The sequence below is a fragment of the Xenopus laevis genome, chromosome 9_10L (assembly GCF_017654675.1).
Source record: "Xenopus laevis strain J_2021 chromosome 9_10L, Xenopus_laevis_v10.1, whole genome shotgun sequence".
In the NCBI taxonomy this organism is placed as follows: domain Eukaryota; kingdom Metazoa; phylum Chordata; class Amphibia; order Anura; family Pipidae; genus Xenopus; species Xenopus laevis.
The window spans coordinates 107,624,002-107,646,813 of NC_054387.1; the positions used below are offsets into that span (position 1 = coordinate 107,624,002).

A 22,812-nucleotide genomic window follows, 5' to 3' on the forward strand; every position below is an offset into this window, starting at 1 on the left:
AAATATGAGGATATTAGAAGTTACCTCGGAGTTCCATGACCTATATAAAAACACTCGGCCTTCGGCCTCGTGTTTTTATATGGTCATGAAACTCCTCGGTAACTTATAATATCCTTATATTTTACAAGAGGGGGTACTTTAGTCACAATATATACAGCAGCCGCCATAGAGCTGTACACCATGCATAAATAAAGATTTGCTGATACACGCTCTATGGCAGCTGCTGTGAGTGCTTTCGTGGACTGACATATTCTATTTTGGTTAGCACCGGCTCAGAAACATTGTTAGAGAGAGCTGCCTGGGTGCAGATAATAGATATTGGTATTGTTATTATTAAACATAGGGTCAATGTTTGGTCTATAATCTAAGCTTCTTCAGGATTTATACAGCAACACAGACAGAATTTAAACAGATAAACATTACATTTGGGTGAGGTGGACTAAAAGGAGGGAGAAAATGAATATATGCTACACAGGCTTAAAAAAAAAAAAATTTTGACCCTCACTTATTATGGGTGAAAACATGTGAATTGATCCTTTATGATTCATTAGACTCCTACAATTATGAACATTTAAGCATCAGCATTCATACGGAGAATATTTTGTCCCATCTGGAAAATGTAAATCGCGAGCTGCAGCTGATTCATCAGAGTCATATTGGAGCCAGCTGTTCAAAACAGAGTGATACAATGTTCCCCTCTGCTATACATAACCAAGATAATAGTAGGGAGGGAGGTCTAAAAATTGCCAGAAATAAGCATAATTTTGTTCACATTTCGCTGATGCATATTTATATATGCATCAGCGCATTGGACAGTTAGGATTAGACACGTTGTACATTGCGAAGACAAAGCAGAGACACTGCTGAAAGGCAGGGGAATCCAGAAGCCAATGGTGAATAATACACAGTGGCCATACATATCCTGCATTTATGGGTGTAACCTATAATAATTACTGTTTAGGGTTTCTACTTTTATCTCATGACACACAAGGGGTTATTTGGAGTTGTGCTTAGTTACCCACAGAAAAAAATGTCATCCTTGCTCTTCCCTATATGTGTACTCTTCCTGCTTCTTGCTAGCAATTACGCACAGTTGAACCTATTGCAATCCCTGAATCTATAACCATCTCTGAAGAAGCAGTAGTCCTAGAGGCAAATTCACTAACCTGTGGAGTTGCGCCAGCGTTGGCTTCGCCGCACTTTGCCAGGCGAAGGTTCTCCAGGGCGCCACTAATTCACTAAAATCCAAGTTGCGCTCAGGGGGGCGAAAATTGCACTAGAGCTAATTTGTCAAGCAAAGCGAAGTTACGCTAGCGATGCCTAATTTGCATACAGAGCCAAGTTAAAGTACAATGGACGTATATGTAGAAACAAATACATTACACTACACAAGCCTGGGAAAGGTTCATAAAATAGAGTTGTTATTTTGCCCTATACATGTGCCCACTGTATAGTTTAGGTGCCATATGTTAGGAAATGCATGGGGGGAAGGAGGGTACCCCCAAAAAGTTTTTTGATCTTTTTCAGCCTATCACCGTTAAAAAACGTAAAAGACGCCAGTGTTTTTTTGGGACTTAATTATAACTTTTGTTGAAGCAATCCCTATCTACTCTATTGCATTTCACCTGGTCTGAGGTGGCGAAGGCAAGTCTGGCGCAAGAGGTAAAGTTCAGTAAAATAGGCAAGTTAGTGAATTAGTGTACTTACATCCCTTCGCCATAGCGCAACTTCGCCTGGCGCAAGGGTGCAAAGTAGCGCTAGAGTAGGTCCACTTTGCTAGCGAATTTACGCCCGTTAATAAATCGGCGAAGTAACGAAATGACATATCGCTGGCGAATTTGCCCTAGCGTTAGCCGCTTCGCGCTTTAGTGAATTTGCCCCCTAGTGTTCCAACAGCAGTCAGCATCAGTCTTTGCAGAGCACCTAAAGAATAAGGCTAACGAATCACGCTCATTCCAAATGTCAGAAATTACACAAACCAAAATTTTCAACACAATTGTGTCTGATTCGCTTCAAAGTACAAGAGCAACTACTGTACTTCACCTTTGAAACATTAGCTGCAATTGCGTCAGACATATCTCCCCCTCATAATCATGCAAGCATTGGGGAAACAACTGCAAAATGGTTAAAAAGCATGGTGGCGGCGTCCAAAATGACCCCTACACTGATATATTTCTAAAATAAGAAAAGATTGCACAAGGAGAAAACTCCCACAGAGCATTATCCTATACATAGGGTGTTATTTACTAATTTACTAAGTTTCTGGTATTGGGTTTTTGGGGCAAAGACTAGAATTTTTGGTGGAAATAAAAAAATAGAATTTTTCGAGATATATTTCTCCCGATGCTGCAAAAAGCCAGAATCCGCCATCTCAGACCTGTTGAGGTCATGTATAAGTCAGTGGGAGGTTTCCCTATACCAATTAAAAGATATTGTGGTCTTCGCTGGGTTTAGCACAATAATCCGATAAATTCAGGGTTTTTGGGCAGACACCCAACATCGCAATTCGGGAAAAAAGTCTGAAAAAATGGTTCAATTCGGGTTTTTGCTTGATTTTATCGGGTTTTTTCCGATCTGATTTATTCTAGTTATTTTATTAATGAATAAGGCAAAAAAGGGGATGAGAGTTTGGTCAAGCTTTTTTTATTTCAATTATGACAAAAATTTGGATTTTAGTAAATAACCCCCATAATCTGTAGACAGATTTAAAATCACCATCAACCAGACTAAAGATTAAGATGAAATTTAACACAAATTTATTAGACGCTTACCCCTTGTGCCTTTAATACACCCCACTTATTTAACTCCACAGGGACATATAATTATTGCATGTCAAAATCACTTCATTGTAACATGTGACAAAAGGAGTATCCCTTGGTCCATCCTTTATGTTGCTACCCTTTAACAAGGTAACCCTACAGTATCTCTATTTCATGCTCTGTCATCCCATCTAGAAATAATGGATCTATGATAACCTTTCTCCAGAAATCTGTTAAAATAGATCTTAGGCTCTGACTCGAATCCCCTTGATGGGCGTCTAGCCCGAAAGATCTGCCTCGTGGAATGTTCTCAATATAGTTTATATGTCCACTGACCAACCTAATTCTATGCTAATTAAGCAAGGTCACCTAACTTATGTGCATCTTATTAAAAGTGGTGTTATGTTTTGGTAGCCAAGGATGAGTATAACAGTGCTTTTATTAGCAGAGTTATGCAGCCATTACACAACAGTAAGCTTTCACTTTCACTTTTAAGATACCAGGAAGTAAGCACAGAATAAGTATGAGCACAGTGACATCTACAGGCCATTTGTATAAACACCACATATTCCCCCTATAGTAGGAAAGCATTTGGACAACTATAATAACAGCAACAATTAAACAGTATGCATTTTAAAACTATAATATACATTATTCACATCGCAAAGTCCTTGGTCCATGCAGGTTGTTTTCTTATTCTTTCCTTATAGGTTAACTTCCTTCAGGCCATTTGCATGAACACCACAAACACCAACTAATGATCTTGAAGTAGTAACACCATGTTGGTGAGGCAAAGCAGATTAAAACTGGCCATACACATACAGTAGAAACAGCACATTGTTTCCTTAGATTGGGTTAATATAAGCGGCATTGTTTTAACAATTATAATTTTGTAATTTTATATGGCTATTTTGGTGACATGAGACAGTCTTCTTTGTGTGACATAACTTCAAATATTTTGGAACTGCATAATTTTTTAAAGTTACTTTAGGCTAGTGTTGATCTCCTGGGCTTATCTGGGGAAATATCTTTTGGTCAATTGGTTGTGTCATGGGCACAATTGTACCCAAAAATGGGTATGTGTTCCATCTATCATGCCCACCTACCTCCGAGGCTCTCCTTAATTGCACATAAGCAATACTGTTTATTCAGCAGTTCATGTCTTGAAAAATTGCTGAGAAAAATCTCAGCACTTTTAGCGAAAAATCTTACATTTAGAGATTTTATGGTTCCACCCTACCTAAGAGCTTAACTGACTCTTATTACCCCGTCATTAAACATGCAGTATAGTGTGAAATGCTGGGCCTTTTACACAATTGCTTGAAACTGGACTAATAAATAAATATATCATCTTCTAAATTCATGTCTCTGTTTTCTCCTACAGGCCCCTGTCTTTGCTTTGAAAGTGACAGTCGTGCAAGCTAGAAATCTACTAGCCAAAGATCCCAATGGTGAGCTTATAACTCTTTTCCTGTGCTGGGCCAAACCATAAGGGGTGGTCAATGGGAATTGCACTGCAAGATAAGGAAATGCTTTCCTGAAAGAGAACATATCCATAACAATGTATGCTTATTTTGCAGAAGAGTGCATTTCCCCTTTGCTTCAGAACAGCAAAGTAAACTTGGCTCAAGGTGTCAACACCCCTATAGACATATAAAATACATAGGTAGTTACTAAACAGCCTAGAATGAGGTACCATGGTCAACAAATCTGCCAGCTGGGGCATCCAATGAAAAAGCTCATGGATGTGCCTTGTGACACTAAAACCTTAACAATGATTATAAACAATTTACTAATGTAAATTAACTGTGTGATATATAGTTTTAATTTTGTGCTGGTAGTAATGCAGAAAATATATAATAGCTTATTAAAGTTTGACATCAACTGATTTGGGTGTAATTAATACAAATATCACGCTTAATGCCTCTACAAGAGCCCAGGCATTAAGAAAGGACAGATTCCATTATTAATGTGCATAAAACATACAGATTAACTACAAAAAGATTTCCCCTAGATATAGGGGATTAGAAGGGCCCTGCTCCACAGAGCTTGAAATATAAAGGAGAAGAGGGGAATGCAACACCTAGGGGCACATTTACTTAGTTGGAGTGAAGGAATTGAATAAAAAAAACTTTGAATTTCGAATAATTTTTTTGGCTACTTCGACCATCGAATGGGCTTCTTCGACCTTCGACTACGACTTCGAATAGAACGATTCGAACTTAAAATCGCTCGACTATTTGACCATTCGATAGTCGAAGTACTGTCTCTTTTAAAAAAACTTTGACCCCCTACTTCGCCAAGTAAAACCTACTGAACCTCAATGTTAGCCTATGGGGAAGGTCCCCATAGGCTTTCTAAGCTTTTTTTGATCGAAGGAATTTCATTCAATCGATGGATTAAAATCCTTCGAATCGTTCAAGCGAACGAATAGCGCTAAATCCTTCGACTTCGATATTCAACAGTCGAATATCAAGGGTTAATTAACCCTCAATATTCGACCCTAAGTAAATCTGCCCCAAAGTGTGGGGATATATTAAAAAATGTTCTCCTATAGGAGCATCCTTATATTTTGTCAGTGATAACATGTTGCTGCTCATTGGTCCCCCAGCAGCTGCTATATTCTGACATTGTCATCTTGAACAATCAATTTAATCAGCAACATGAAGTCTGAGTCCATGCAGTATTCTTCATGCATATGTATGGCTCCGGTACTGGAGAAGGTCAAAATAGCAGGTCTGATAACGCTAGCCTTTATAGGAAATGTCAGTATCATGCAGTTCATAATGAATAGCGAGATTGCTTAAACTCATGTGACTTGATTTAGGGATGGAATCATTACTTTTGTAGGTTTTGCACATAAAACTGATTGTGAGGAGCTTGTTTAAGAATTTAGAAACTTGTACCATTTCCTTAACTGCTGCTGAATTTCTCATGGTGTGCTGTCATATTGTGCCTTTTGGGTAATTTCTTCACTCAGATTTATGGATTTTCCATTGTGTTTTGAAAGTCGATCACAAAAAAATAATCACTATTAAAGTCAATCAAGTGATTTTTATTTCTTAACTGTTATAATTGAGTTGAAAAAAACTCCATCCAGTTAATTTAGAAAAAAAACAGCAACATAGTGGAATGAAAATCACATTGTGCATGCATATTTACAAATTCAACTGTTATAACGGGGTCGTTCACCTTTGAGATAACTATTATGATGAGTGACATTCTGAGACTATTGGTTTTCATTTTTTATTATTTGTGGTTTTTGAGTTATTTAGCTTTTTATTCAGCAGCTCTCTAGTTTGCATTTCAGCAATCCAAATCCAGTTTGCATTTCAGCAATCCAAATCCAGGGTCCAAAATCCCCTAGCAACCATGCATTGATTTGAATGAGAGACTGGAATATGAATAGGAGAGGCCTGAATAGAAAGACGAGTAATAGAAAGTAGCAATAACAATACATTTGCATCTTTACAGGGCATTTGTTTTTAGATGGGGTCAGTGACCCCCATTTGGAAATTGGAAAGAGTCAGAATAATATATGTGTATATATATATATATATATATATATATATATATATATATATATATATATATATATATATATATATACTGTATATATAGATATAATATATACAGAATAAAAAATGAAGACAATTGAAGAGTTGCTTAGAATTGGCAATTCTACAACATGGTAAAGGTTAACTAAAAGGTGAACTACCCCTTTAAATACTCTAAAAATAAGATAGCTTGAAAGTTAAAAATACACTTCCCATGGACTTATATAGAGAAGCTCTCTATGTTTCAGATGCCATACATTTTAGAAACTATTTTTCAAAAATGCAAAATTAAAAAAAACATTGAGATCATGTATTTGCCACATTGATTTTAAACTTTTAATTTAAATAAATAGGCATGGGACATACAGTAACTGTTCAGTAAGTTTGCAAACACTTTTGACCCATGTGGCCCCCCTCAAGTCACTGATTGGTTACTGCCTGGCAACCAGTGGAAACCACGAGGGCTGCAAAGCAGGAAGTAATGTTCTGTTCTGTTATGTTAGACATCCAGTCACTTCAGCCTTTATACATTACATTTTTGGATAACTAACTATATTAGAAACATTTTTTTATTTTACACAGGCTATCTATTTACCCTATTTTTATTTTTTTTTTATACTGAACAATTCCTTTAAAGTGATTCTCATTATCTTACAACAAGGAATTATGGTTCAGGAATAACTAGGGAGGGATATGTGCTAAATGTCTGTCTCCGCTTCACCTTTTGTCTCTGTATCTAGTTTTTGCGCTTGAGGAAATGACAATGCTCACAGACCTGGTGAATATTAGCATATTGTACAATTCACTGACACATTTAAGCATTTTATTATAGTAAGAAAAAAAAAACCTGTTCTTAATGGCTATACATATGTACAGTACATCCATATGGCATAAGCAGCTTCCACATTAAAGGGGACATACACCCACCCAACAACAGAATGCTCTTCTGAGCACTTTTGAGATTTACATACATTTTTTTCCCTTTCATTTTCATGATATGAACCTTTTTATGCTGCTAATATCCTGAACACATAAATAAGTACTCCCTACTGTTTTGTGTGGCTTAAGATACTGGGGCAGGAAGAAACTCCTGACACTTTTTGGTCAGTTCTGTTCGTCAATGTAACAGAAACGAAAGAACTGAGCAGTGAAGAGTAGGAAGATCCTTCCTGCTTCAGAAACTTCTGGAGTTCCCTCCAGCTGCCACCTAGAAAGAACAGCAGGGATGCTTCTGTTGCAAATTAGTGATACAGGTTTAGGATCTGTTAGACAGAAACCCGTTATCCTGAAAGTTCAGAACTGGGGGAAGGCTATCTCCCATAAACTCCATTTTAATCAAATATTTTATTTTTTTTTTTATTTTTTTAATTATTTTATTTTTCTCTGAAAAAAAACCCAGGTCCCAAGCATACTGGATAATAGGTCCCATACCGTTATCAGCAATGAGAAATTGCATAGCATTCTGAACAATTATTCATTAAGTTGTTTGGGTGAGTATCTGTCCCCTTTAGAAATGGCCTTAAATGAAAGGTAGTATCCCTGGGGGCCCTCCCCCTCCTGAACCACATCAGTTTGCTCCCCCAAGTGATTGAGAAATGGAACATGTGCCGTCAGATCTGTATGACTTTAACTCAGTGTCAGCTATTGCTTACAGGAGAAGATTAAGGGGCACAAGATGGGGCCCATCAACCCCCCAATGTGCTAATCGGCTTCTTGTTGATATGTAAGGACAGGACAGTATTGGTGGGGCAAACTGATGAGGTTGGAAGAGGGATAGGACTCTCCAGGGACAGCACTCTATTAATATTAGCGTTCTTTTAGGGGGTTTTTTGTCTGTATTTCCTCACTTTCATCATACTGTCCAAGCTTGCATTCTTTATCTCTCTGTGTTAATTCCTTTACTCTCAATGTCTCAATGTCTCCTTGTCCTGTCAGTCTATTTTTCCGTGTGTGCCTTTCTCCCTGTGTTTTATCTCAACAGCTGATAGTCGGCAAATCCTACCACAGCAGCCACGTTAAAGCAAAAAAATAGTGCTTGCTGGGAAATGTTCCTTGCAAGGTAATTCTTCTACGATGGTGCTATCTGTTTTGTGAAAGCAAAATGTGCCCAGATTTACTATAAAAATGTAGTGTAGTTTTGATATTTAGGTGATTAAATTGTTTTTGCAATAAAACTCTAGCCCCCATATGTAATAAAAGGCACAAAGTTTGCCCAGGAGCAGTAACGCATAGCAACCAATAAGATGTTTGCTTTTAAACAGGTGCCTAGGAAGTGCTACCTTCTGATTGGTTTCTACAAGTGATAAGAAGAGCAGCAAACTTTGCACCTCATATTACGTAACCCCTTAGACTCTTTAGCTTTATATAGACTCACTAGAAAACTTTGTATCTTGGGGCAGCAGAATAGAAGGGGTTGTGGAAATCAGAACAAGAATAATGGAAACATTAGTCTAATTAGATATTGTTGGATACTGGTTCTGTGTTAATAAATCCAAGCTTCATTCATGGATTTTTTTCTTTACCTTTTCAGTACTTCGTATGGAGGGACTTCATATGAATGTCTTCATAATATTTGCTTTCTATTAAATATTATTGCTTTCTTTTTATTTTGATAACCGTCCAACATTTCAAACTAGAATTTTTATTTCTAAATACAAACAACTAAAAATTCTGTACCGTTTCTGAAATAATCAAGTTTATCTTCATTGCTTCATTCACAGCATTTGTTTCTCTTCATTCTGTCTTGATGCAGGAGTTGGGTGTCAGATTTTTATTGACAGTTTGATCCAAGATATATTTTAGGGGGGGCACCATTTCCTGGCAGATGTATTAGAGCTCTGAAATAACTGATTCCAGTAGAAACAAAATCTTACAAAATAAATCACTCAGGCACAAATACTGCATATAAGGAAACAAAATTGCTGGTGTTTTTAAAAGAGTGAGCTCTGTTAGATCTTCCAGGGAAAAGGAACCCCCTAAAAGCTGTATTAGACTTAACTATCATTAAAAATCAGACTCCCAACTCCTGTATAAAACAGAATGAAGTGAAACAAATGCCGAGAGGAGGTGAGTGAAGAGCAACTTAATTAGTTCAGAAACGGGCAAGAATTTTTAATTGATTTTATTTAGAAAACTTTTTATATTAGTATGATAAAGCGCAGGCCCGGACTGGCAATCTGTGGGTTCTGGCAAATGCCAGAGGGGCTGCTATAAGGTGCCATAGAAAGTCAGTATTTAGTGGGCTGGTGGGGGCTGTTTGGGCCTCTATGTGGGTTGATTGGGCCTCTGTGTACCTGAAATGCCAGGACCTAATTTAATTCACAGTCCGGACCTGATAAAGCGTATATTACATTTATTACATAGTTCCTCTTTAAGGGAAGTACAGGGGTTGCAACCCTGCCTGGGCCCCATGGGAATAATGTGCTGTATAAATCCTCAGAGAAGAGCAACAAGAGCGTCTGTATACATCCTGCTGTGGATTTGATTAAAAACTCTGGGGCAAGTAAAAAACATGGATGCCAGTGAGCAACAGGGTTGAGCTCAAGACCAAATTTTGGACCAGGGCCCATGGGTCTCTATTTGCATCTTGCTGTCTTTCTAACCATTTCAACCTTTTTTACACATAATTCAATGCCAATGCAGTGTTTGTTTGAAAACAAACACTGCTAACATGCTTGTAGATGGTACATGTTTCCTCCCTGACATCTTCAAGACATGATGAAGAAAGACAGTATTTATCCAATATTTAGCACTTAAAACTAGAGGCAAAAACTGTAAACTTTTTTAAAAAATACAAAGGGCATACTTAAAGGACAGGGAAAGGCTAGAAAAGAAGAGGGAATTTGTTTGGAAGGCTTCCCATGACCCAAATTGCTTTCTCCTTTCTCCAGCCCAAGTTTCTCTTCTGTAAAAATCATGATTCCTAATTTGTAGGAAATGCTCATAAGCACCTTGCTGGCCATTAAATACTTTCCAAGACACAGAGCTGTCAAATTTGTCGAAAGAACATTTAGGGGACCAAGTGCACCACTGAAACATTTTCCTAGAATATCTGGATAAGTCACTGAGCAAGCAGATCATTGCATACTTTGGCCATCAAGGAGATGAGATGAGCCAGATCAAACTGTTTTGAACTTTCAGCCAACCAACTATTGGACTACATGAATTGACCATACAGAGCCATCAAATGGGGAAAGCATTCATGGTCGATGAGCTAGCAATTCTCTTTTCCACCCATTCTAACATCAAACAGGTCTTTACAGGAGCCAATAGGCTACCAACTCAGCCCGATGTGGGAATGATGGAAGTATGAAATACTCCCTCAGAGTTGAATTATGCTGAACAGGTCCCCTAAAGGGAATTATACTATTTTGAAGTAAATATGAATCATTTGTCATTTTTTCAAGTCATGAAAATACTCATTGAGGTAAACAGTTCAGGTCAAATATTCACCATTTGGAAGGCACATCAATTAAGGTACATTATTCATCTTATTTGAGCAATACAGTATAAGCACTTGTTCTGGCTATCTGTGAATGAATGTTATTAGCTTAGAAAACAATAAATAATAGGTACCCACGTAAAGAGCTATGAATATAATATATGACAAAATCTATCACTGTATTTTATTTTCAGTTGTCAGAAATAGAATTTCATTTGAGGCATTACTATATGTCTTGTCGTACATATGTCACTTTGCTTCAACATCTTGGCTGTCACATCACATATAACATTTCTTGAATTGACAGGACTCTTCCATGTACTGTGAGTTCAGCGCAAGTTAATTACAAGTCTGCACAACCCTTACCAGACCTAAAGGCAGCCTGCCAAGCAGTACACAGAGGTGGAGTGGAAGGCTGGATCATTCCGTTGGTTATTAGGATGTATAACAACAAAGTACATCAGACTTATTATTAGACTCTTAAGATGTACGGTTAATATTAAAGGTTGATAAGATAATGAGCAATTCTCAATATCCCAATCATTTTTTATTTGTCTCATTTAGTGTCAATAAAAATGGGTTTTGATCAGCTGTATTGGCAGTGGCTGTAATTTATCAATGAGTGCAGTACAGGCTGTAGACACGCGTCAATTTGCAGCTCTTAAATTGCTACAAAAAAAAAAAAGGATATGATATCCTGGATTTTACACGGTGCTTGCACTGATAGAAGTCTTTGGTTTCCCCCTTAGTTTTTCCTTTATCGCTGTTCTGTAACGTGATAATGCGACTGCTTGGCTCGTTAGAGGTTGACAACTCTGTACAACGTGTTCTCTCATTAAAGGCAAAAATCAGACATGTCAAGGTTTTTTTTTTCTCCTCTGTCTTTTTTTTTTCTTTGTTCCTCTCAATAATTGGGATAGGTTTCAGCGACCCGTACTGCATGCTGGGAATTATGATCATGCAAAGCTCAAAGGAGACCGAAGAGAAGAAAGAGAGGAAATTCAGCTTCAGAAAGAAGAAAGACAAGATAGAGAAACGTTCCAGCGTTAGGGAAGTGCTGCCTGCGAAATATATCCAGGTCACTGAAGTCAAAAGCAACACTTTGAACCCAGTGTGGAATGAAAACTTTCTTTTGTAAGTAATTATTAGTGACAGTGCTCATCACTTGTGTGTGTGTCAGTCACAATTACACTTTATGTATGACAAAACTGCTGCCTGGCACTCCCAAGGCTTACGCATAATTTGAGTTAAGCGGATTGTTTTTCTTTGAATTAACTTTTAGTATGACATACAAGTTGATAGCCTGAGACAATTTGCAATTGTATTGCATTTTTTATTTTTTATGGTGTTTCACTTATTTAGCTTTTTGTTCAGCAGCTCTCTAGTTTGGAATTTTCTGGCTAGGCTCTTGTTTACCCAAGTAACCAGCAGTTGAATGAAAGAATATGAATATGAGAGGGACAGACCGGATAGATAAGAAATAAAAAGTAACAATAATTAAAATATTGTAAGTTTTTTGCCTGCCAGAGTCAGTGACCCCCATTTGAAAGTTAAAAAGAATAGCACATTTTCTATTATTATCTATTATTTTCAATAAAAAAAGTAATATACAGATATGTCAGTGAGATATGACCTGCATATTAAGTAGATATTTATGCTATGGTTTATTGTTAAAAACCTGTATAGTAAAGATTAAATGACTTTGATGGTATTGTCCTTATCGAGGAAACTAGGGATGCACCGAATCCAGGATTCTGCCTTTTTCAGCAGGATTCAGATTCGGCCAAATCTTTGAGCCTGGCCGAACTGAATCTGAATCCTAATTTGCATATGTTAATTAGGGGCGGGAAGAGAAATCACATGGGATTCGTGAAAAACAAGGAAGGTTTCCATATCTTCTTTCCCACCCCTAAGGAATATTGCATATGCAAATTAGAATTCGGTTCGGTATTCGGCCTAATCTTTCGTGAAGGATTCAGCCAAATTCCAAATAGTAGAATCGGTGCAGAATCGGAAACTTTTATATTTCAGGCCTTCTTCAACTACTGTGCTTGGCATATACTTACTGACCTGGGATTAGCTTGCAACAAAATACCCTGAGTCACTACACCATTACCCTATGTCAGGGTCCCCAATCTGTTTTTTACCTGTGAACCACATTCAAATCTAAAAAAAAGTTGGGTAGCAGTACAGGCATGACGAAATTCCCGGGCATGCCAAAGAAGGGCTGTGATTGGCTATTTGGTACACCCTATGTGGACTGGCAGCCTACAGGAGGCTCTTTTTGGCAGTACACCTGGTTTTTATGCAACTAAAACTTGTCTCCAAGCCTGGAATTCAAACATAAGCACCTTCACCATCCAAGAAGTTGGTACGCAACATGTTGTTCACAAGCATGTGGCTGGGGACCACTGTCCTAATCAATATTGCCCAATAAAACTGTTCCCAAGCTTGCCAAAAGTAAGGATCAAAAGAATCCTTCAATAAGAATCCTACCTGATCTATGTAAATCGGACTCCGCATTACAGTATTTGTTCCCATAAATATAGCTGGAAGGTTCAATAAATGTTTTCTTTCCTATAACAGAACACTAAACAGCAATATGTCCCCCTCCGGATGTTTTATTATACTGTACTGTCGTGCAGCTCCTTATGTAAGATAACATCTGTAGTGAAGTTTGGCTGTAGAGGACTAGGGGTCCAGTATGATCATTTTTGGAAGGTTTTAGATCCCCTTTAAGAAATATATCTTTATGTTGTTTGTATCTAACATTTTTCTTTTTTCTTATAGTGAAATAGATGATATATTTAGTGACCAACTACACTTGGATATCTGGTATGTAAACAGTGAATAATGGATATTTTATTTTAAATAACTATACATGATTTCACCCTTGAAAGGGCAAAGGTTGTACCTTCATAGTCAGGGAGGATTATTTACTAAAATCTGAATTTATCAAATTTTTTAAATAAAAAAAACCATGACCAAATTCCCATACTCAATTTTACCTTATTGATTATTAAAAAAGCTTGATTTAATCGGTTCGGATAAAATCGAGAGGAAACCCGGAGTTTTTTCCAGAATTGCTCCATTTCCCCCCCCCCCCCGAAAAGCCTGACTTTTTCTGATTTTTGCCTGAAAACCCCAAAATGGTCAGATTTTTGGGCTAATTCCAGCACAGACCACAGAAACTTCAAAACAGGATAGTGACCTCTGCCTTTGACTTATGCACAACATCGGCAGGTCTGAGGCTTTTTGCTGATTTAATAAATCTCAAAAATTCAAGTTTAAAAAAAACCCCGAAAAATGTGAGTTTTGCCCCAAAAAGCCAGACTGCAGTTTAGTAAATAACCCCCATAGTATTCACACAGTAGCTCTTCCATACTAAAGATATGCCATTCCCTGACCCAACCCATACCCATATATCACTGTACCCCTATCTTCCCAGGCCCTGTGTTCTTATGTTGTTTTTCTGTTGTGTTGATTGCTCTGATTGGTGGCCTAGTGGACACTGAGCAGCAAATAGGATCATTCACAATTCCCCACACAGTCTGCAAAGTGCATTATTTTTATATACCAGATACCCGGTATAAGCACAAACATGTCAATATTTTAGCTGTTATATGTGGAAGTTTATTTCAAGCACCATTGTTTTTGCACAACAATCCTTCCTAATATTACTACCGTATATACCAGAGTATAAGCCGAGTTTTTCAGCATCCAAAATGTGCTGAAAAAGTCTACCTCGGCTTATACTCGGGTCAGCGGTACCCGACCCGAGTAGCTGAGATTGCAGTCACTTTTATTCATTCCTATACCAACACTTGGGGAGAGACTGCAATATCCCACAATGCCCTCTGTTGGTTATATGAAAGAATAACAGTGCGCCCTCTGTTGGTTATATGAAAGAATAACAGTGACTGCAATATCACACAGCGCCATCTGTTGGTTATATGAAAGAATAACAGTGACTGCAATATCACACAGCGCCATCTGTTGGTTATATGAAAGAATAACAGTGACTGCAATATCACACAGCACCCTCTGTTGGTTATATGAAAGAATAACAGTGAGTGCAATATCACACAGCACCCTCTGTTGGTTATATGGAAGAATAACAGTCACTGCAATATCACACAGCGCCATCTGTTGGTCCTATGGAAGAATAACAGTGACTGCAATATCACACAGTGCCCTCTGTTGGTTATATGAAAGATTAACAGTGACTGCAATATCACACAGCGCCCTCTGTTGGTTATATGAAAGAATAACAGTGACTGCAATATCACACAGCGCCCTCTGTTGGTTATATTAAAGAATAACAGTGACTGCAATATCACACAGCGCCCTCTGTTGGTTATACGAAAGATTAACAGTGATGGCAATATCACACAGCACCCTCTGCACATGGTAGTGGGACAGTGGGACAATGCACACAGTAATCCGTTTGGCAATTCTCTGTCACCATCAACTTTGCAAAGAAGTCCGGTTGATCGCTGGGGGGGTCGCTTTGGCACTTTGGCGCTGCTGGGAGACAGGGCTGTAGTGGTGTCTAGGCTTATACTAGAGTCAATAAGTTTTCCCAGTTTTCGTAGGTAAAATTATGTACCTCGGCTTATACTCGGGTCGGCTTATACTCGAGTATATACGGTACTAATAGAATTGCTAGTACAAATGGGACAAGAAATCAAAGATAATCCAAAAATTATCCATGTTTGCAGAACATGGCATATCATATATTCTCTCAGAATTCTGTATACCTACCATGGGAATGATATAAAGACCACGCTATAAATCTGAACAGATTAGCAAAACAACACAATATTGAAAAGCACAAGGCCTACGCCATATTAAAATCAAGGCACTTCACTCAAGTTAAAAACTGCACCCTTTGTCTTCTTACAAATGACACATTATACAAAACAAATAGGCACACATTTTTCCTTAATAACAATCAATGATTTCTTTAAAAAAAAAAAAAAAAAAAACCCTTCTATTTATGTATGTCCGCTGTATGTAATAAGACATATGTAATAAAATAGGCAGAAGATCTTTGATATTCAGCAACAGAAATTATTTTAGGGCTAATATGGTTACCCATAAGCTGAACCTTCAAGTGATGAGATTACAAATAGCAGGTCATACTGACACTAGGCCATTCGTAACACTAGCATATTCACAATGATTTTCTACTTTAGGGATCATGATGATGATGTATCAGTTGCAGAAGCTTGCAAAAAGCTTAATGAAGTCACTGGATTCAAAGGAATGGGCAGGTAAGGCTTTACTACATTATTTTGCATTATTGTGATGTGAGCAATAAGGCAAATGTGCATGTTTTCAAGGTACAGGTATGGAATCCATTATTCAGAAACCCATTTTCTAGAAACCCATTATCCAGAATGCTCAGAATTACAGGCATCTCCCATAGACTCCATTTTATCCAAATAATCCAAATTTTTAAAAATGATTTCCTTTTTCTCTGTAATAATAAAACAGTACCTTGTACTTGATCCAAACTAACATTAATTAATCCTTATTGGAAGCAAAACCAGCCTATTGGGTTTATTGTTTAATGTTTAAAGGATTTTCTAGTAGACTTAAAGTATGAAAATCCAAATTACAGAAAGATCCAATATCCTGAGAATCCCAGGTTCCGAGCATTTTGGATAGCAAGTCCCATACAGTACCTGTATAACTTTATATGCCACTAACTGAAGCTCTCAACTAGCTGCTGTAGGATTTTCTGTAATCACATTCCAAACAGATGTATAAATATAATTGTACTGTGGTTGCTTAAAAGAAGTATTTAAAAAACAGAAAGGTATCTAGTGATGTGCAACCTGTCCTGTTTCGCTAAAAAATTAATGAAATGCATTAACGTCAATGGGCATTTTCTTAAACAAATTACATTGGAATAAATTGGAGTTTCTGAAAAAAAATGTTTTCTCGACTTTTTCCATGCAAAATACATTGACGTCAATGGTCATTTTTTGACGGCAAATGTTTTCTGGCAAAATACCTTGGGGGGGATTAATGGCTGTTTTGTCACCATGTGGTTTTGCTTCTCAAAAATATTTGCGTATGGCGAAATGCGCAATTTTTAAGTGAATCCTAGCCTGTCAAAAAAATTTGCTCATCCCTATAGATGACATAAGCAGTAGGATACACTTTGGACCACCTACAACAGCAAAATACACATTTATGAACCTAGCAGAATTGTTGCACAAATTGTTTCCCATTCGGGTGAAGGACATTTGGGAATTTTTTAAACAATCTGGATGGTTGACCTTGAATCTAGTACATAAGTCAGGTCAATGAGAGCTCCACCTCATAAAGCATAACAGGACGTAATTTCTGATGAAGGACAAGAACCTATCTAATAATATTTACTCTCTGACTAATGAGGGACACTCTGTTGCTGTTTTTGCTCACATAAAACTCAGAAATTAGCTCATTTGTCACTATTCCATGATCTCCCTCTTTAAAGCTATAACACCTTTTAAGGGCCTTTCTATTTTCAGCTGCATCTCCCATTAGCAGTTGCCAATATAAGGCCATTCATCACCCATTATTAAAGTCACTAAGTCTCAATCAAACATTTGTATTGTGCCTTTTTCAGCAGGATTCGGATTCAGCTGAATGCATATGCAAATTAGGAGCAGGGACAAAACAAGGAAGTAAAAAATGTTTTCCCTTCCCACCCCTAATTTTCATATGCAAATTAGGATTCAGCTTCGGTTCGGTATTCAGCCAAATCTTTCGCAGGATTCGGGGGTTTGGCCGAATCCAAAATAGTGGATTCGGTGCATCCCTAATTACAATCGTGTCATCAGTGTTCTATTGGTAACAGTATTAGCATATGATTCCCATGGTGCAAGTCAGTTGCAACTGTTGATCAAACTCAAACTCAAGCGAACCTTGGAAATACCACCAAGTCCAGACTGGAGCTAATTCCAGGGTTCTTTTGTCTCAACACATAGACCGTCACCGCAAATTGAAAGTATTGCTCATTTCGAATTTGGAATTTGGATTTTTCCCAACTCGAATTTGTGAGTTTTGACCAAAAATACAACTCGAAAATTCCAATTCAAATTTACCATTTGAACCTTAATAAATCTGCCCCATAATTTCGAGTTATAAATTCCCCAGCTCAAATTCAAACTCAAATACGAATTTGAATGTGAGATTTATTACAGTCGGTCCCTTCAAAAATTCTAATTTCACTATTCTCCACCCAAAACCTGCCGAGTCCATGTAGTGGCAGAGGTCCCTTGAACTATTTGAAGATGTTAATAGTAGTGATGAGCCAGATTTTTGCCAAGTTTCACTTAGAAAATTACGCCCTGATTTAAATTTGTTTCGAATTTGATTCGCCTTTTTGGATCGAGACTATTCAATTGAATTTTAGATGTTAACATTTTTTCATAAATAACATACCATTTCAATTGTGAATAAAATTGAGTTCATTAGATTTTTTAAAAAATCATATTACTTTAAAATTCTACTTTTGATACATAACCCCGTAATTAAATCTTTACTTTTGTAGAATTTTAAAGATATAAACATAAAATTTTAGAGAAGAAATTTAATTAGTGAAAAAATGGAAACCTGAATGTTTTCAACCAAGTCGGCCTAAGGTTCTCCAATAATTGTGCTAATTTATTTAGTATGACTTCAGTTTGATTCAAATTACATTATATTCTAGGTTTGTATAAGTACTAGAAACAATAAGATTATCAAACCATCATTCCTACCATTGTGTATTTAAAGATCCACACAAAGGCACAATGCAAAGTTCAAAAACTTGAACAAATACTATAGTCTCTTATTACCAAAACCAAGACATGTTTTTTTGTTGTTCATTTTTATTTAAGACGTTGGCAAACAAAGATATAAATATTAAATAAAATATTTTTTCAGTAGTTTTTCTTGGTGTACAGATCGGGGAATTGTAACAAATGCACTAAATGTGACCAAGCTTTTTATTGTGTAGGAATTGTTGGCTCACAATGGCTGGTTTTACAGATAGCTCAGGGAAGTATCTTCTGATTTACCAGCTAATGGCTTGTTTTAGCACAGCTGAAATACCGACCCTGTTTAAAATTTAATGCCATTTAGAAAGAAATCTAAAAGGGGAAATCAAAAGCCCCAATGTTGCGTCAATGGTGAGAGTTTGTCATTACCAGTGTTCACTATGGCCAGTAATAGCAGCACCGGAAAGCACTTCATCAATTCCCTCAAGAGATCATAGTTTCTAGCAGCATTAACAGATTATCTTTACAAAGCACTTGAGGGAGAACATGACAGATTGTGGCAACGTGAGCTTAAGATGAGATACACTCCTGGAAATGTCTTGGATGTAAACGTGAGAGGACATTATGTGGAATTTGGAGATTTCTCGGAAACAAACCTATATAGGTATGAGCTATGAAATATTTGAAGGGCTTCACGGGTTTATAAGAGCATTGAAAAAATGAAGTGTTAATTATGTGACAAGATTGAGTGAAAGCCTGTGGATGTGCCATTTATAGGAGCCAGATACTAAGAAATTGCTTATGTTAAACATTTGTACTCCCTCTGCAGCAATAACATCCATGCCTGTAAATATACTGTATATATATATATATATATATATATATTTACAGTCCCGGATTTGTGGCAAGGCCACAAAGGCCCGGGCCTAGGGCGGCAACATTTCAGGGGAGGCATGCTGTCCAGCCGCATACAAAGAGACAAAGGGGAGCTGCAGCTCCTCAGTGAACAGGCTCACACGCTCCCAGGGGGGTGGTGTGTCTAATCGGGTGGGCGCCAGCACCTGACAGCCTCGGGGCAGCTCCTCAATGAACCTGCGCGTCGCTCTCACGTTCGAAGTGGGGCGGGCACCGATCCAGGCAGGCGCTAGGACCTGCCGGCCTCGGGGCACCAGATGAGTAAATCCGGCCCTGTATATTTATAGAATATTATGTAAAGCAAGGCACTCACATGACTTAAAATATGGTGAAAAAGAGATAAAATCTTCCTTGAGACCTTTGTCACCTTGACAAAGATCTCAAGGAAGTCCGAAACATTGGAATAATAAATAAGCGTTATCTCTTTTTCACCATATTTTAAAGGAGAAGGAAAGCCAAAAGTTATGCACTACCTTTCTGAATAGCTCTCATACTGATGCCTTAGATTGCTTCTTTATAGCTTGCTTTGCAGAACGCAGCCGCCATCTTGCTAAAGTAATGGAGACTTCTTTTTCCTCCTTAATGCTACTGCGCATACGCAAAAAATCAATACCCCTGACCCCAGATGCATGTCATAGATGACGTAGCACTCAAGTGAAAACTCTCCCTGCTCGGTTCGCAGAATAAGCAATTGCAAAGTAAGTGAATGCAAAGGATCGCTCACTCGTCTCCTCAAAGACGCGATGCTTGCTGCTGATTGGCTGGGGGGTGTGTTCCAAGGGGTCAACAATGACGCATGCCCAGCTCCTTTTGCAAGCTCGTCATTGTTGAAGGGAGGAAAGCATGCGCAGTACTATAGAATTTAGCCTAATGAGACTGAAGGCTGCCTCGGGCACTCTGTAGGAAGCGCAATGAAAAATCATTGACGTCACTGTAGCCCTGTACTCGCATTCTCAGCAGTGCAAGTTTCCTACTGCTAGACACCAGGATCAAAGGATTAACTCTGCTCTGTAAGTGTTTGGTATAACAGCCTTATCATACAGCTTTATGTAATGTTTAGCTTTCGGTGTCCTTTAAGTCCTGTGAGTGCCTTGCTTTACATGTTATTCTATATGACTGCAGTGTGCACCCAGGCTTTAACTCCTGTAATACACACACACACACACGTATGGGACATGTTATCCAGAATGCTGGGGGCCTGGTTTTTCTGTATAACAAGTCTTTCCGTAATTTGGTTCTTCATACCTTAATTCTACTAGAAAATCATGTAAACATTAAATAAACCCAATAGGCTGGTTTTGCTTCCAATAAGGATTAATTATATCTTAGTTTGGATCAAGTAAAGGTGCTGTTTTTTTATAAAAAAAAAAAAGGAAATAATTAGATAAAATTGAGTCAATGGGAGATGACCATCCTGTAATTTGGAACAGGTTTCCAGATACATAAAGTAGAACAAAAGGATTTTGGCTGCTCAAGACTCACCACCTGTATGCTCAGTTTAGTACTGCTCCATTATGGTACACCGGGTGCTCAGCTATCAGAGTTCCCACCGGGTGCTCAGCTATCAGAGTTCCCACTGTAATCTAAAGGTTGAATGCAAAAGGATGAAAAGGCTGCACTCCTGTAAAAAGAAGAAGGTGGTTTATTGAAACAGGTCACAAACCAACATCAACTGACGCGTTTCGGGAGCAACTCCCTTAATCATAGGCTTATACATACCTGTATATTGAAAATACACTCTAAATGATAAGGATAAGTTAAGTATGCAATTATTTGGTAAAGCACTTCAAATGTGTATGTATATATATATATATATATATATATATATACTGTATATATATAAAATCCCTCACCATCCGCACACGCTATTATGTAGCTAAATTCTCTCATGTGCTGTGCTGAGGTTGAAGTATTCAAAGCAATAGAAGATAGCACACGCTCCAGTCTTGTTTCTTTATTTATTAAACAAATTACTACATCTAGATCGACATTTTGGTCATGGTCTAAAACCTTTTTTAAGATGTAATGCAAAATATATATATATATATGTGTGTGTGTGTTTATATTTTTTTGTTTTTTTTAATTAAAAAAACTATTTGCACTGCTCTCTTTTTACAGGTACTTTAAGCAGATAGTCAAATCAGCAAGAGCAAATGGTACAGCAGGGTCTTCTGAAGACAATGCAGATGATTTTTTAGGATGCCTTAACATCTCCATAAATGTAGGTAAACGGGCCTTTTTACTAGTTCTATAGCTATGATATACGTAAGATAATTTGATGAAAGAACTGCCTTGTAACTTCCGTTAGTGGATTAGTTATAATCTAGAATGAATATTATTTATTGAAACTCACAGGTGTGATTGGCTTAGCGGGACATGTACACTAAGCCAATTAGAGACAAGAGTGAGAAGACAGTTGTGCCAACCGACTCCATAGCAGGAGGAGGAGAGGTGTGCCATGATAAGGAAATTAGTTTATTAAAGAAGTTCTCCTTTAAACCCTTAGAGAGGAATTAATTTTAATAGGCATTAATGTTTGCAGTTATCTATAAACCTTATTGTCATTTCAGAAGTGCTGGAAACAGGCAGACAGTTAACCATGATAAGCATGTGAGGACTTGGTGATCACTGAATTCCACATACACTTTTTTTTAAATTACATTTTTTAAGCATTGTCATTTAAATTAGCCTTTTTGAGGCTACTCAATTCCAAGGAATGAGATATCTGCCCTTTTGCCAATAATCACCCATAGCTTGTTTAGGAAGAGCCCTCAGCTGTTGCCATGTCTAATGGCATGGTATTGAAAGAGCATCCACAAAAGAAGGTGAGGGTGGAGTAGGAAGTAATTACAATAAGCTGGCATAGGTATAGGCTATATCAACAAAAATAATGGACAGAGTAGGAGCAAGGAATGACCAAAGAGTATGGAGCTAGGAGTGACAGTGTCTGAACAAGTCAGGACTTATACCAGAACAGTACATCAGGAAAGCAAACCTGAACAATCTGGGAAGAAGCACTACCAGGAAGGAGACAAACAATGGTCGAGGCCAAGACTTAAATGGGCAGAAAAAATATTGAATATTATGCCTAGAGTCAAATTCCAGGTAGAGTTGGTAGAGTAGAGTAGAGCAGGCACAGACAGAGAAGGGTAGGAGACAGGGAAACCTATAAGGACCACTCTAAGATGAACAGTATGTACAGTGACACAAAGCAAGTGCTGCTCCAACAGTCTCTCTGAGGTGTGAACAATGTGGGCATTTACAGTCTTGAGTATGAGGTCTGAACAATACTTGGTTTTATAGGTTTGAACATTACATGGGATTACAAGTGTGCACAATGCAGGGCTTTTACAACCTTAATCTGAGGTGTGAATAATTCAAGG

General features: G+C 37.7%; 1 protein-coding gene across 1 annotated transcript in view; it reads left to right on the plus strand.

The window, feature by feature from the left end:
- Positions 1-22,812, plus strand: part of baiap3.L (BAI1-associated protein 3 L homeolog) — a 186,195-nt gene that overhangs the window by 110,329 nt on the left and 53,054 nt on the right. Inside the window, exons 7-11 of the mRNA XM_041576487.1 lie at positions 4,144-4,210; positions 11,678-11,891; positions 13,548-13,592; positions 15,956-16,033; positions 21,548-21,650. Coding sequence (XP_041432421.1) covers positions 4,144-4,210; positions 11,678-11,891; positions 13,548-13,592; positions 15,956-16,033; positions 21,548-21,650 — 507 coding nt within the window. The remainder of the gene's footprint in view (positions 1-4,143; positions 4,211-11,677; positions 11,892-13,547; positions 13,593-15,955; positions 16,034-21,547; positions 21,651-22,812) is intronic.